This window comes from Salmo salar, chromosome ssa13 (assembly GCF_905237065.1).
Source record: "Salmo salar chromosome ssa13, Ssal_v3.1, whole genome shotgun sequence".
Taxonomy (NCBI): domain Eukaryota; kingdom Metazoa; phylum Chordata; class Actinopteri; order Salmoniformes; family Salmonidae; genus Salmo; species Salmo salar.
The window spans coordinates 3,983,723-3,996,216 of record NC_059454.1 but is presented as its reverse complement, the minus strand read 5'-3'; the positions used below and the strand labels follow the sequence as shown (position 1 = coordinate 3,996,216).

Genomic DNA, 12,494 nt, shown 5'->3' with positions numbered 1-12,494 from the left:
CCCTAACCCTAACCCTAACCCTGTACGACCTGAGGTAGAGTGGGTGTTATGGTACTGTAAGGTGCAGAGGGTTGTGAGTTGGCGCCCCCAGTCTAACCCTAACCCTAACCCTAACCCTGTACGACCTGAGGTAGAGTGGGTGTTATGGTACTGTAAGGTGCAGAGGGTTGTGAGTTGGCGCCCCCAGTCTAACCCTAACCCTAACCCTAACCCTGTACGACCTGAGGTACAGTGGGTGTTATGGTACTGTAAGGTGCAGAGGGTTGTGAGTTGGCGCCCCCAGTCTAACCCTAACCATAACCCTGTACGACCTGAGGTAGAGTCGGTGTTATGGTACTGTAAGGTGCAGAGGGTTGTGAGTTGGCGCCCCCAGTCTAACCCTAACCATAACCCTGTACGACCTGAGGTAGAGTCGGTGTTATGGTACTGTAAGGTGCAGAGTGTTGTGAGTTGGCGCCCCCAGTCTAACCCTAACCCTAACCCTGTACGACCTGAGGTAGAGTTGGTGTTATGGTACTGTAAGGTGCAGAGGGTTTTGAGTTGGCGCCCCCAGTCTAACCCTAACCCTAACCCTGTACGACCTGAGGTAGAGTGGGTGTTATGGTACTGTAAGGTGCAGAGGGTTGTGAGTTGGCGCCCCCAGTCTAACCCTAACCCTAACCCTGTACGACCTGAGGTAGAGTGGGTGTTATGGTACTGTAAGGTGCAGAGGGTTGTGAGTTGGCGCCCCCAGTCTAACCCTAACCCTAACCCTAACCCTGTACGACCTGAGGTAGAGTGGGTGTTATGGTACTGTAAGGTGCAGAGGGTTGTGAGTTGGCGCCCCCAGTCTAACCCTAACCCTAACCCTGTACGACCTGAGGTAGAGTGGGTGTTATGGTACTGTAAGGTGCAGAGGGTTTTGAGTTGGCGTCCCCAGTCTAACCCTAACCCTAACCCTAACCCTGTACGACCTGAGGTAGAGTGGGTGTTATGGTACTATAAGGTGCAGAGGGTTGTGAGTTGGCGCCCCCAGTCTAACCCTAACCCTAACCCTAACCCTGTACGACCTGAGGTAGAGTGGGTGTTATGGTACTGTAAGGTGCAGAGGGTTTTGAGTTGCCGCCCCCAGTCTAACCCTAACCCTAATCCTGTACGACCTGAGGTAGAGTCGGTGTTATGGTACTGTAAGGTGCAGAGGGTTGTGAGTTGGCGCCCACAGTCTAACCCTAACCATAACCCTGTACGACCTGAGGTAGAGTCGGTGTTATGGTACTGTAAGGTGCAGAGGGTTGTGAGTTGGCGCCCCAGTCTAACCCTAACCATAACCCTAACCCTGTACGACCTGAGGTAGAGTGGGTGTTATGGTACTGTAAGGTGCAGAGGGTTGTGAGTTGGCGCCCCCAGTCTAACCCTAACCCTAACCCTGTACGACCTGAGGTAGAGTGGGTGTAATGGTACTGTAAGGTGCAGAGGGTTGTGAGTTGGCGCCCCCAGTCTAACCCTAACCCTAACCCTAACCCTGTACGACCTGAAGTAGAGTGGGTGTTATGGTACTGTAAGGTGCAGAGGGTTGTGAGTTGGCGCCCCCAGTCTAACCCTAACCATAACCCTGTACGACCTGAGGTAGAGTCGGGTGTTATGGTACTGTAAGATGCAGAGGGTTGTGAGATGGCGCCCCCAGTCTAACCCTAACCATAACCCTGTACGACCTGAGGTAGAGTGGGTGTTATGGTACTGTAAGGTGCAGAGGGTTGTGAGTTGGCGCCCCCAGTCTAACCCTAACCCTAACCCTGTACGACCTGAGGTAGAGTCGGTGTTATGGTACTGTAAGGTGCAGAGTGTTGTGAGTTGGCGCCCCCAGTCTAACCCTAACCCTAACCCTGTACGACCTGAGGTAGAGTGGGTGTTATGGTACTGTAAGGTGCAGAGGGTTGTGAGTTGGCGCCCCCAGTCTAACCCTAACCCTAACCCTGTACGACCTGAGGTAGAGTGGGTGTTATGGTACTGTAAGGTGCAGAGGGTTGTGAGTTGGCGCCCCCAGTCTAACCCTAACCCTAACCCTGTAAGACCTGAGGTAGAGTGGGTGTTATGGTACTGTAAGGTGCAGAGGGTTGTGAGTTGGCGCCCCCAGTCTAACCCTAACCCTAACCCTAACCCTGTACGACCTGAGGTAGAGTGGGTGTTATGGTACTGTAAGGTGCAGAGGGTTGTGAGTTGGCGCCCCCAGTCTAACCCTAACCCTAACCCTGTACGACCTGAGGTAGAGTGGGTGTTATGGTACTGTAAGGTGCAGAGGGTTGTGAGTTGGCGTCCCTAGTCTAACCCTAACCCTAACCCTAACCCTGTACGACCTGAGGTAGAGTGGGTGTTATGGTACTGTAAGGTGCAGAGGGTTGTGAGTTGGCGCCCCCAGTCTAACCCTAACCCTAACCCTAACCCTGTACGACCTGAGGTAGAGTGGGTGTTATGGTACTGTAAGGTGCAGAGGGTTTTGAGTTGGCGCCCCCAGTCTAACCCTAACCCTAATCCTGTACGACCTGAGGTAGAGTCGGTGCTATGGTACTGTAAGGTGCAGAGGGTTGTGAGTTGGCGCCCCACAGTCTAACCCTAACCATAACCCTGTACGACCTGAGGTAGAGTCGGTGTTATGGTACTGTAAGGTGCAGAGGGTTGTGAGTTGGCGCCCCCAGTCTAACCCTAACCATAACCCTAACCCTGTACGACCTGAGGTAGAGTGGGTGTTATGGTACTGTAAGGTGCAGAGGGTTGTGAGTTGGCGCCCCCAGTCTAACCCTAACCCTAACCCTAACGACCTGAGGTAGAGTGGGTGTTATGGTACTGTAAGGTGCAGAGGGTTGTGAGTTGGCGCCCCCAGTCTAACCCTAACCCTAACCCTAACCCTGTACGACCTGAAGTAGAGTGGGTGTTATGGTACTGTAAGGTGCAGAGGGTTGTGAGTTGGCGCCCCTAGTCTAACCCTAAACCTAACCCTAACCCTGTACGACCTGAGGTAGAGTGGGTGTTATGGTACTGTAAGATGCAGAGGGTTGTGAGTTGGCGCCCCCAGTCTAACCCTAACCCTAACCCTAACCCTGTACGACCTGAGGTAGAGTGGGTGTTATGGTACTGTAAGGTGCAGAGGGTTTTGAGTTGACGCCCCCAGTCTAACCCTAACCCTAATCCTGTACGACCTGAGGTAGAGTCGGTGTTATGGTACTGTAAGGTGCAGAGGGTTGTGAGTTGGCGCCCCCAGTCTAACCCTAACCCTAACCCTGTACGACCTGAGGTAGAGTCGGTGTTATGGTACTGTAAGGTGCAGAGGGTTGTGAGTTGGCACCCCCAGTCTAAGCCTAACCCTAACCCTAACCCTGTACGACCTGAGGTAGAGTGGGTGTTATGGTACTGTAAGGTGCAGAGGGTTGTGAGTTGGCGCCCCCAGTCTAAGCCTAACCCTAACCCTGTACGACCTGAGGTAGAGTGGGTGTTATGGTACTGTAAGATGCAGAGGGTTGTGAGTTGGCGCCCCAGTCTAACCCTAACCCTAACCCTAACCCTGTACGACCTGAGGTAGAGTGGGTGTTATGGTACTGTAAGGTGCAGAGGGTTGTGAGTTGGTGCCCCCAGTCTAACCCTAACCCTAACCCTAACCCTGTACGACCTGAGGTAGAGTGGGTGTTATGGTACTGTAAGGTGCAGAGGGTTGTGAGTTGGCGCCCCTAGTCTAACCTTAAACCTAACCCTAACCCTGTACGACCTGAGGTAGAGTGGGTGTTATGGTACTATAAGGTGCAGAGGGTTGTGAGTTGGCGCCCCCAGTCTAACCCTAACCATAACCCTGTACGACCTGAGGTAGAGTCGGTGTTATGGTACTGTAAGGTGCAGAGGGTTGTGAGTTGGCGCCCCCAGTCTAACCCTAACCCTAACCCTGTACGATCTGAGGTAGAGTTGGTGTTATGGTACTGTAAGGTGCAGAGGGTTTTGAGTTGGCGCCCCCAGTCTAACCCTAACCCTAATCCTGTACGACCTGAGGTAGAGTCGGTGTTATGGTACTGTAAGGTGCAGAGGGTTGTGAGTAGGCGCCCCCAGTCTAACCCTAACCATAACCCTGTACGACCTGAGGTAGAGTCGGTGTTATGGTACTGTAAGGTGTAGAGGGTTGTGAGTTGGCGCCCCCAGTCTAACCCTAACCCTAACCCTGTACGATCTGAGGTAGAGTGGGTGTTATGGTACTGTAAGGTGCAGAGGGTTGTGAGTTGGCGCCCCCAGTCTAAGCCTAACCCTAACCCTGTACGACCTGAGGTAGAGTGGGTGTTATGGTACTGTAAGGTGCAGAGGGTTGTGAGTTGACGCCCCCAGTCTAACCCTAACCCTAACCCTAACCCTGTACGACCTGAGGTAGAGTGGGTGTTATGGTACTGTAAGGTGCAGAGGGTTGTGAGTTGGCGCCCCCAGTCTAACCCTAACCCTAACCCTGTACGACCTGAGGTAGAGTCGGTGTTATGGTACTGTAAGGTGCAGAGGGTTGTGAGTTGGCGCCCCCAGTCTAAGCCTAACCCTAACCCTGTACGACCTGAGGTAGAGTGGGTGTTATGGTACTGTAAGGTGCAGAGGGTTGTGAGTTGGCGCCCCTAGTCTAACCCTAAACCTAACCCTAACCCTGTACGACCTGAGGTAGAGTGGGTGTTATGGTACTATAAGATGCAGAGGGTTGTGAGTTGGCGCCCCCAGTCTAACCCTAACCCTAACCCTAACCCTGTACGACCTGAGGTAGAGTGGGTGTTATGGTACTGTAAGGTGCAGAGGGTTGTGAGTTGGCGCCCCCAGTCTAACCCTAACCCTAACCCTAACCCTGTACGACCTGAGGTAGAGTGGGTGTTATGGTACTGTAAGGTGCAGAGGGTTGTGAGTTGGCGCCCCTAGTCTAACCTTAAACCTAACCCTAACCCTGTACGACCTGAGGTAGAGTGGGTGTTATGGTACTATAAGATGCAGAGGGTTGTGAGTTGGCGCCCCCAGTCTAACCCTAACCCTAACCCTGTACGACCTGAGGTAGAGTGGGTGTTATGGTACTGTAAGGTGCAGAGGGTTTTGAGTTGGCACCCCCAGTCTAACCCTAACCCTAATCCTGTACGACCTGAGGTAGAGTCGGTGTTATGGTACTGTAATGTGCAGAGGGTTGTGAGTTGGCGCCCCCAGTCTAACCCTAACCATAACCCTGTACGACCTGAGGTAGAGTGGGTGTTATGGTACTGTAAGGTGCAGAGGGTTGTGAGTTGATGCCCCCAGTCTAACCCTAACCCTAACCCTGTACGACCTGAGGTAGAGTGGGTGATATGTTACTGTAAGGTGCAGAGGGTTGTGAGTTGGCGCCCCCAGTCAAACCCTAACCCTAACCCTAACCCTAACCCTGTACGACCTGAGGTAGAGTGGGTGTTATGGTACTGTAAGGTGCAGAGGGTTGTGAGTTGGCGCCCCTAGTCTAACCCTAAACCTAACCCTAACCCTGTACGACCTGAGGTAGAGTGGGTGTTATGGTACTATAAGATGCAGAGGGTTGTGAGTTGGCGCCCCCAGTCTAACCCTAACCCTAACCCTAACCCTGTACGACCTGAGGTAGAGTGGGTGTTATGGTACTGTAAGGTGCAGAGGGTTTTGAGTTGGCGCCCCCAGTCTAACCCTAACCCTAATCCTGTACGACCTGAGGTAGAGTCGATGTTATGGTACTGTAAGGTGCAGAGGGTTGTGAGTTGGCGCCCCCAGTCTAACCCTAACCATAACCCTGTACGACCTGAGGTAGAGTCGGTGTTATGGTACTGTAAGGTGCAGAGGGTTGTGAGTTGGCACCCCCAGTCTAACCCTAACCCTAACCCTAACCCTGTATGACCTGAGGAAGAGTGGGTGTTATGGTACTGTAAGGTGCAGAGGGTTGTGAGTTGGCACCCCCAGTCTAACCCTAACCCTAACCCTAACCCTGTATGACCTGAGGAAGAGTGGGTGTTATGGTACTGTAAGGTGCAGAGGGTTGTGACTTGGCGCCCCCAGTCTAAGCCTAACCCTAACCCTGTACGACCTGAGGTAGAGTCGGTGTTATGGTACTGTAAGGTGCAGAGGGTTGTGAGTTGGCGCCCCCAGTCTAACCCTAACCCTAACCCTAACCCTGTACGACCTGAGGTAGAGTGGGTGTTATGGTACTGTAAGGTGCAGAGGGTTGTGAGTTGGCGCCCCCAGTGTAACCCTAACCCTAACCCTGTACGACCTGAGGTAGAGTCGGTGTTATGGTACTGTAAGGTGCAGAGGGTTGTGAGTTGGCGCCCCCAGTCTAAGCCTAACCCTAACCCTGTACGACCTGAGGTAGAGTGGGTGTTATGGTACTGTAAGGTGCAGAGGGTTGTGAGTTGGCGCCCCCAGTCTAACCCTAACCCTAACCCTAACCCTGTACGACCTGAGGTAGAGTGGGTGTTATGGTACTGTAAGGTGCAGAGGGTTGTGAGTTGGCGCCCCTAGTCTAACCTTAAACCTAACCCTAACCCTGTACGACCTGAGGTAGAGTGGGTGTTATGGTACTATGAGATGCAGAGGGTTGTGAGTTGGCGCCCCCAGTCTAACCCTAACCCTAACCCTAACCCTGTACGACCTGAGGTAGAGTGGGTGTTATGGTACTGTAAGGTGCAGAGGGTTTTGAGTTGGCACCCCCAGTCTAACCCTAACCCTAATCCTGTACGACCTGAGGTAGAGTCGGTGTTATGGTACTGTAAGGTGCAGAGGGTTGTGAGTTGGCGCCCCCAGTCTAACCCTAACCATAACCCTGTACGACCTGAGGTAGAGTGGGTGTTATGGTACTGTAAGGTGCAGAGGGTTGTGAGTTGATGCCCCCAGTCTAACCCTAACCCTAACCCTGTACGACCTGAGGTAGAGTGGGTGATATGTTACTGTAAGGTGCAGAGGGTTGTGAGTTGGCGCCCCCAGTCAAACCCTAACCCTAACCCTAACCCTGTACGACCTGAGGTAGAGTGGGTGTTATGGTACTGTAAGGTGCAGAGGGTTGTGAGTTGGCGCCCCTAGTCTAACCCTAAACCTAACCCTAACCCTGTACGACCTGAGGTAGAGTGGGTGTTATGGTACTATAAGATGCAGAGGGTTGTGAGTTGGCGCCCCCAGTCTAACCCTAACCCTAACCCTAACCCTGTACGACCTGAGGCAGAGTGGGTGTTATGGTACTGTAAGGTGCAGAGGGTTTTGAGTTGGCGCCCCCAGTCTAACCCTAACCCTAATCCTGTACGACCTGAGGTAGAGTCGATGTTATGGTACTGTAAGGTGCAGAGGGTTGTGAGTTGGCGCCCCCAGTCTAACCCTAACCATAACCCTGTACGACCTGAGGTAGAGTCGGTGTTATGGTACTGTAAGGTGCAGAGGGTTGTGAGTTGGCACCCCCAGTCTAACCCTAACCCTAACCCTAACCCTGTATGACCTGAGGAAGAGTGGGTGTTATGGTACTGTAAGGTGCAGAGGATTGTGAGTTGGCGCCCCCAGTCTAAGCCTAACCCTAACCCTGTACGACCTGAGGTAGAGTGGTTGTTATGGTACTGTAAGGTGCAGAGGGTTGTGAGTTGACGCCCCCAGTCTAACCCTAACCCTAACCCTAACCCTGTACGACCTGAGCTAGAGTGGGTGTTATGGTACTATAAGGTGCAGAGGGTTGTGAGTTGGCGCCCCCAGTCTAACCCTAACCCTAACCCTAACCCTAACCCTAACCCTGTACGACCTGAGGTAGAGTGGTTGTTATGGTACTGTAAGGTGCAGAGGGTTTTGAGTTGGCGCCCCCAGTCTAACCCTAACCCTAACCCTAACCCTGTACGACCTGAGGTAGAGTGGGTGTTATGGTACTGTAAGGTGCAGAGGGTTTTGAGTTGGCGCCCCCAGTCTAACCCTAACCCTAATCCTGTACGACCTGAGGTAGAGTCGGTGTTATGGTACTGTAAGGTGCAGAGGGTTGTGAGTTGGCGCCCCCAGTCTAACCCTAACCATAACCCTGTACGACCTGAGGTAGAGTCGGTGTTATGGTACTGTAAGGTGCAGAGGGTTGTGAGTTGGCGCCCCCAGTCTAACCCTAACCCTAACCCTGTACGATCTGAGGTAGAGTTGGTGTTATGGTACTGTAAGGTGCAGAGGGTTTTGAGTTGGCGCCCCCAGTCTAACCCTAACCCTAATCCTGTACGACCTGAGGTAGAGTCGGTGTTATGGTACTGTAAGGTGTAGAGGGTTGTGAGTTGGCGCCCCCAGTCTAACCCTAACCCTAACCCTAACCCTGTACGACCTGAGGTAGAGTGGGTGTTATGGTACTGTAAGGTGCAGAGGGTTGTGAGTTGGCGCCCCCAGTCTAAGCCTAACCCTAACCCTGTACGACCTGAGGTAGAGTGGGTGTTATGGTACTGTAAGGTGCAGAGGGTTGTGAGTTGGTGCCCCCAGTCTAACCCTAACCCTAACCCTGTACGACCTGAGGTAGAGTGGGTGTTGTGGTACTGTAAGGTGCAGAGGGTTGTGAGTTGGCGCCCCCAGTCTAACCCTAACCCTAACCCTAACCCTGTACGACCTGAGGTAGAGTGGGTGTTATGGTACTGTAAGGTGCAGAGGGTTGTGAGTTGGCGCCCCCAGTCTAACCCTAACCCTAACCCTGTACGACCTGAGGTAGAGTCGGTGTTATGGTACTGTAAGGTGCAGAGGGTTGTGAGTTGGCGCCCCCAGTCTAACCCTAACCCTAACCCTGTACGACCTGAGGTAGAGTGGGTGTTATGGTACTGTAAGGTGCAGAGGGTTGTGAGTTGGCTCCCCCAGTCTAACCCTAACCCTAACCCTAACCCTGTACAACCTGAGGTAGAGTGGGTGTTATGGGACAGTAAGGTGCAGAGGGTTGTGAGTTGGCGCCCCCAGTCTAACCCTAACCCTAACCCTAACCCTGTACGACCTGAGGTAGAGTGGGTGTTATGGTACTGTAAGGTGCAGAGGGTTGTGAGTTGGCGCCCCCAGTCTAACCCTAACCCTAACCCTAACCCTGTACGACCTGAGGTAGAGTCGGTGTTATGGTACTGTAAGGTGCAGAGGGTTGTGAGTTGGCACCCCCAGTCTAACCCTAACCCTAACCCTGTACGACCTGAGGTAGAGTGGGTGTTATGGTACTGTAAGGTGCAGAGGGTTGTGAGTTGGCGCCCCCAGTCTAAGCCTAACACTAACCCTGTACGACCTGACGTAGAGTGGGTGTTATGGTACTGTAAGGTGCAGAGGGTTGTGAGTTGACGCCCCCAGTCTAACCGTAACCCTAACCCTAACCCTGTACGACCTGAGGTAGAGTGGGTGTTATGGTACTGTAAGGTGCAGAGGGTTGTGAGTTGGCGCCCCCAGTCTAACCCTAACCCTAACCCTGTACGACCTGAGGTAGAGAGGGTGTTATGGTACTGTAAGGTGCAGAGGGTTGTGAGTTGGCGCCCCCAGTCTAACCCTAACCCTAACCCTAACCCTGTACGACCTGAGGTAGAGTGGGTGTTATGGTACTGTAAGGTGCAGAGGGTTTTGAGTTGGCGCCCCCAGTCTAACCCTAACCCTAACCCTAACCCTGTACGACCTGAGGTAGAGTGGGTGTTATGGTACTGTAAGGTGCAGAGGGTTTTGAGTTGGAGCCCCCAGTCTAACCCTAACCCTAATCCTGTACGACCTGAGGTAGAGTCGGTGTTATGGTACTGTAAGGTGCAGAGGGTTGTGAGTTGGCGCCCCCAGTCTAACCCTAACCATAACCCTGTACGACCTGAGGTAGAGTCGGTGTTATGGTACTGTAAGGTGCAGAGGGTTGTGAGTTGGCGCCCCCAGTCTAACCCTAACCCTAACCCTGTACGATCTGAGGTAGAGTTGGTGTTATGGTACTGTAAGGTGCAGAGGGTTTTGAGTTGGCGCCCCCGGACTAACCCTAACCCTAATCCTGTACGACCTGAGGTAGAGTCGGTGTTATGGTACTGTAAGGTGCAGAGGGTTGTGAGTAGGCGCCCCCAGTCTAACCCTAACCATAACCCTGTACGACCTGCGGTAGAGTGGGTGTTATGGTGCTGTAAGGTGCAGAGGGTTGTGAGTTGGCGCCCCCAGTCTAAGCCTAACCCTAACCCTGTACGACCTGAGGTAGAGTGGGTGTTATGGTACGTTAAGGTGCAGAGGGTTGTGAGTTGACGCCCCCAGTCTAACCCTAACCCTAACCCTAACCCTGTACGACCTGAGGTAGAGTGGGTGTTATGGTACTGTAAGGTGCAGAGGGTTGTGAGTTGGCGCCCCCAGTCTAACCCTAACCCTAACCCTGTACGACCTGAGGTAGAGTCGGTGTTATGGTACTGTAAGGTGCAGAGGGTTGTGAGTTGGCACCCCCAGTCTAACCCTAACCTTAACCCTGTATGACCTGAGGTAGAGTGGGTGTTATGGTACTGTAAGGTGTAGAGGGTTTTGAGTTGGCGCCCCCAGTCTAACCCTAACCCTAATCCTGTACGACCTGAGGTAGAGTCGGTGTTATGGTACTGTAAGGTGAAGAGGGTTGTGAGTTGGCGCCCCCAGTCTAACCCTAACCATAACCCTGTACGACCTGAGGTAGAGTCGGTGTTATGGTACTGTAAGGTGCAGAGGGTTGTGAGTTGGCACCCCCAGTCTAACCCTAACCCTAACCCTGTGTGACCTGAGGTAGAGTGGGTGTTATGGTACTGTAAGGTGCAGAGGGTTGTGAGTTGGCGCCCCCAGTCTAAGCCTAACACTAACCCTGTACGACCTGAGGTAGAGTGGGTGTTATGGTACTGTAAGGTGCAGAGGGTTGTGAGTTGACGCCCCCAGTCTAACCCTAACCCTAACCCTAACCCTGTACGACCTGAGGTAGAGTGGGTGTTATGGTACTGTAAGGTGCAGAGGGTTGTGAGTTGGCGCCCCCAGTCTAACCCTAACCCTAACCCTGTACGACCTGAGGTAGAGAGGGTGTTATGGTACTGTAAGGTGCAGAGGGTTGTGAGTTGGCGCCCCCAGTCTAACCCTAACCCTAACCCTAACCCTGTACGACCTGAGGTAGAGTGGGTGTTATGGTACTGTAAGGTGCAGAGGGTTGTGAGTTGGCGCCCCCAGTCTAACCCTAACCCTAACCCTGTACGACCTGAGGTAGAGTCGGTGTTATGGTACTGTAAGGTGCAGAGGGTTGTGAGTTGGCGCCCCCAGTCTAACCCTAACCCTCCTGGTGTAATTATCTCTCTCTCTCTCTCTTATGTCTGGATTTCTTCTTGTTTGTGAGTAACTCTCCCTCTCTCCTTCTCTCTCTCGCCTTCTCTCCCTCTCTCTCCTCTCTCTCCTCTCTCGCCCTCTCTCCCTCTCTCTCTCCCTCTCTCTCCTCTCTCGGCCTCTCTCCCTCTCTCTCTCTCTCTTCCTCTGTATCCCTTTCTCTCTCTCTCCCTATCCCTCTCTCTCTCTCCCTATCCCTCTCGCTCTCTCTATCCCTCTCGCTCTCTCTCTATCCCTCTCTCTCTCTCTCTATCCCTCTCTCTCACTCTCTCTATCTCTCTCTCGCCCTTTCTCTCTCTCTATCCCTCTCACTCTCTCTATCGCTCTCTCTCTCTCGCTCTTTCTCTCTCAGGTGCCTGATGCAATTCGTAAGTGTCAGAAAGCGGGCATCTGCGTAAGGATGGTCACAGGTTTGTAATGTGTTTATCACGCTATGATTTACGAACACAGCCAGCGCTTATTAGAGACAGGCTACTTTTTTATTTGAGCCAGGTGCCTATTTCCTTAAACATCATATCAGGTGGGAAAGACTACCGCACGGTTTACTGTGACCAGTATGACCAGTATAAACGTAATAACATGTTGAAAACACTAAACATCATAACAAATCCCATGGCTGCCTATCATACACCTCTGATTTCCTGCTTCAGCACCATGGCGAGAGTTACCGTTGATGTTTTCGTTTTGTTGGCGCCATGGCTAGCAACGATGACAGAATGAAAAAATATATATATTTTAATGCGCATGATCGTGGTAATATCAGAGCTGTGTCCATGGTAACCTCGTAAACAATACATTTAGACCGGGTGTTTATTTGAAACAGGCCGATGCCTGGCTATTAAAACAGGCCTGGCTATTAAAACAGGCCTGGCTATTAAAACATGCCTGGCTATTAAAAAATGCCTGGCTATTAAAACAGGCCTGGCTATTAAAACAGGCCTTGCTATTAAAACAAGCCTGGCTATTAAAACAGGCCTTGCTATTAAAACAGGCCTGGCTATTAAAACAGGCCTGGCTATTAAAACAGGCCTTGCTATTAAAACAGGCCTGGCTATTAAAACAGGCCCTACTATTAAAACATGCCTGGCTATTAAAACAGGCCTGGCTATTAAAACAGGCCTTGCTATTAAAACAGGCCTTGCTATTAAAACAGGCATGCATTTGCTGAAATATGTGCCGATTCCTGGCTATTAAAAGGGCAGGCGGTTATTTAAGACTGCATTTAA

The 12,494-nt window shown here is 52.3% G+C and overlaps 1 protein-coding gene across 1 annotated transcript in view; it reads left to right on the top strand.

Annotated features, from left to right (window-relative positions):
* The window catches only part of LOC106593269 (plasma membrane calcium-transporting ATPase 3), a 373,049-nt gene that overhangs the window by 273,973 nt on the left and 86,582 nt on the right, over nucleotides 1–12,494 (top strand). Inside the window, exon 18 of the mRNA XM_045692819.1 lies at nucleotides 11,621–11,678. Coding sequence (XP_045548775.1) covers nucleotides 11,621–11,678 — 58 coding nt within the window. The remainder of the gene's footprint in view (nucleotides 1–11,620; nucleotides 11,679–12,494) is intronic.